Here is a 1140-nt window from a genome sequence, read left to right on the forward strand (position 1 = left end):
CTATATAAAGGTCGCCGAACTAATTGGAGAGCCAGCAAAAGGAGCAGCAGTAGGTGCAGAAGGTGCATCGCAGTAGCCTGTAAGCCTTTTGTCTTCCTCATATGTGAAACCAATGGAAATGAACATGCCAGGCCAGCAGGCATTGATTTTTAGAATGTCACCGCAACATTTATGGCCAATACCATGTTGGCCCTTGATGATTAAGAAGCCAACAATCTGAGGCATGCAAGATTTCAGGTCGTTCAGTGCAGACCAGCACTTAAGAAGGCCTTTACTAGCCTCAAGCCTTGCTGCAAGGACATGTCCTGGCCCCTTGTCGTAGCCGGATAGCTCCCTTGTTGCAGTTGCACTGGCAGCCAAGAGGCAAAACATGGACAAAAGAAGAAACACATTTTTTCGAGCCATGTTAATGTAAATAGTTGATAGGGAAAGAGAGCAAACTGATGGATAGATGCATGAGGAGAAGGTGAGAGTCTGGGAGGTTACTTATAGGAGAAATATGAGAGGGAGATGGAAGAAAGAACTAAAAAAGTTAAAGGTGTGATTGGTTTCATGATTACGAGTTCTAATTGTCTTAGCCAAAGGATTAATTAAGAGAAGATGACGGGTTTGTATAACTGGAGTAACTGCAATTAGTCATGTAACTTGCATGAAGCCATGGAGGACTGTAACAACAGCGGGTTTCCAAATAGCAATAGGTACTTGCCTTCATGTTAACCTGTCCAAGTTGATGCGAGACGGAAACATTTGAGCAAAGCCTTCAGAATTTTGTGCTTGAGTAGTTCCTTTATGAACATGCCAGGTTTGATGGAAGGGGTCAAGGTTTTGAGTGTATACCATTTGGTTCTAGCACAATGATGAGCCTAGGCGTCACTTTTGCACTTCAAGTCCTACACTTGGCATTGTGTCGGCTGCTTCATGGTCAGACAAAGCAGTCGATATTGGACTACTTTGATATGTCTCGGTATTTCTTGCTTGGATTTAGTAGGGATGTTTTTAAGGTTGAAGGTTTAGGAGGGTGTAATCAATTAAGGTACTGCTAATTAATAAATTCTTAAGAATTTTTCTTTTTTGAATAAAAATATGATATGATTATTTTTTTTATAAAAAATATAACACGACGCTTAAATGACAAAAAAT

General features: G+C 40.6%; 1 protein-coding gene across 1 annotated transcript; it reads right to left on the bottom strand.

Annotated features, from left to right (window-relative positions):
- LOC18586570 (egg cell-secreted protein 1.3) lies at nucleotides 1-405 on the bottom strand. The gene has a single exon (XM_018128813.1). It carries the CDS (start codon nucleotides 403-405, stop codon nucleotides 1-3), a length of 405 nt encoding a protein of 134 aa, XP_017984302.1.

Source organism: Theobroma cacao, chromosome 10, assembly GCF_000208745.1.
Source record: "Theobroma cacao cultivar B97-61/B2 chromosome 10, Criollo_cocoa_genome_V2, whole genome shotgun sequence".
In the NCBI taxonomy this organism is placed as follows: domain Eukaryota; kingdom Viridiplantae; phylum Streptophyta; class Magnoliopsida; order Malvales; family Malvaceae; genus Theobroma; species Theobroma cacao.

Coding starts and splice junctions, on each gene's coding strand:
- LOC18586570 (XM_018128813.1), bottom strand. CDS start 405: ATGGCTCGAAAAAATGTGTTTCTTCTTTTGTCCATGTTTTGCCTCTTG.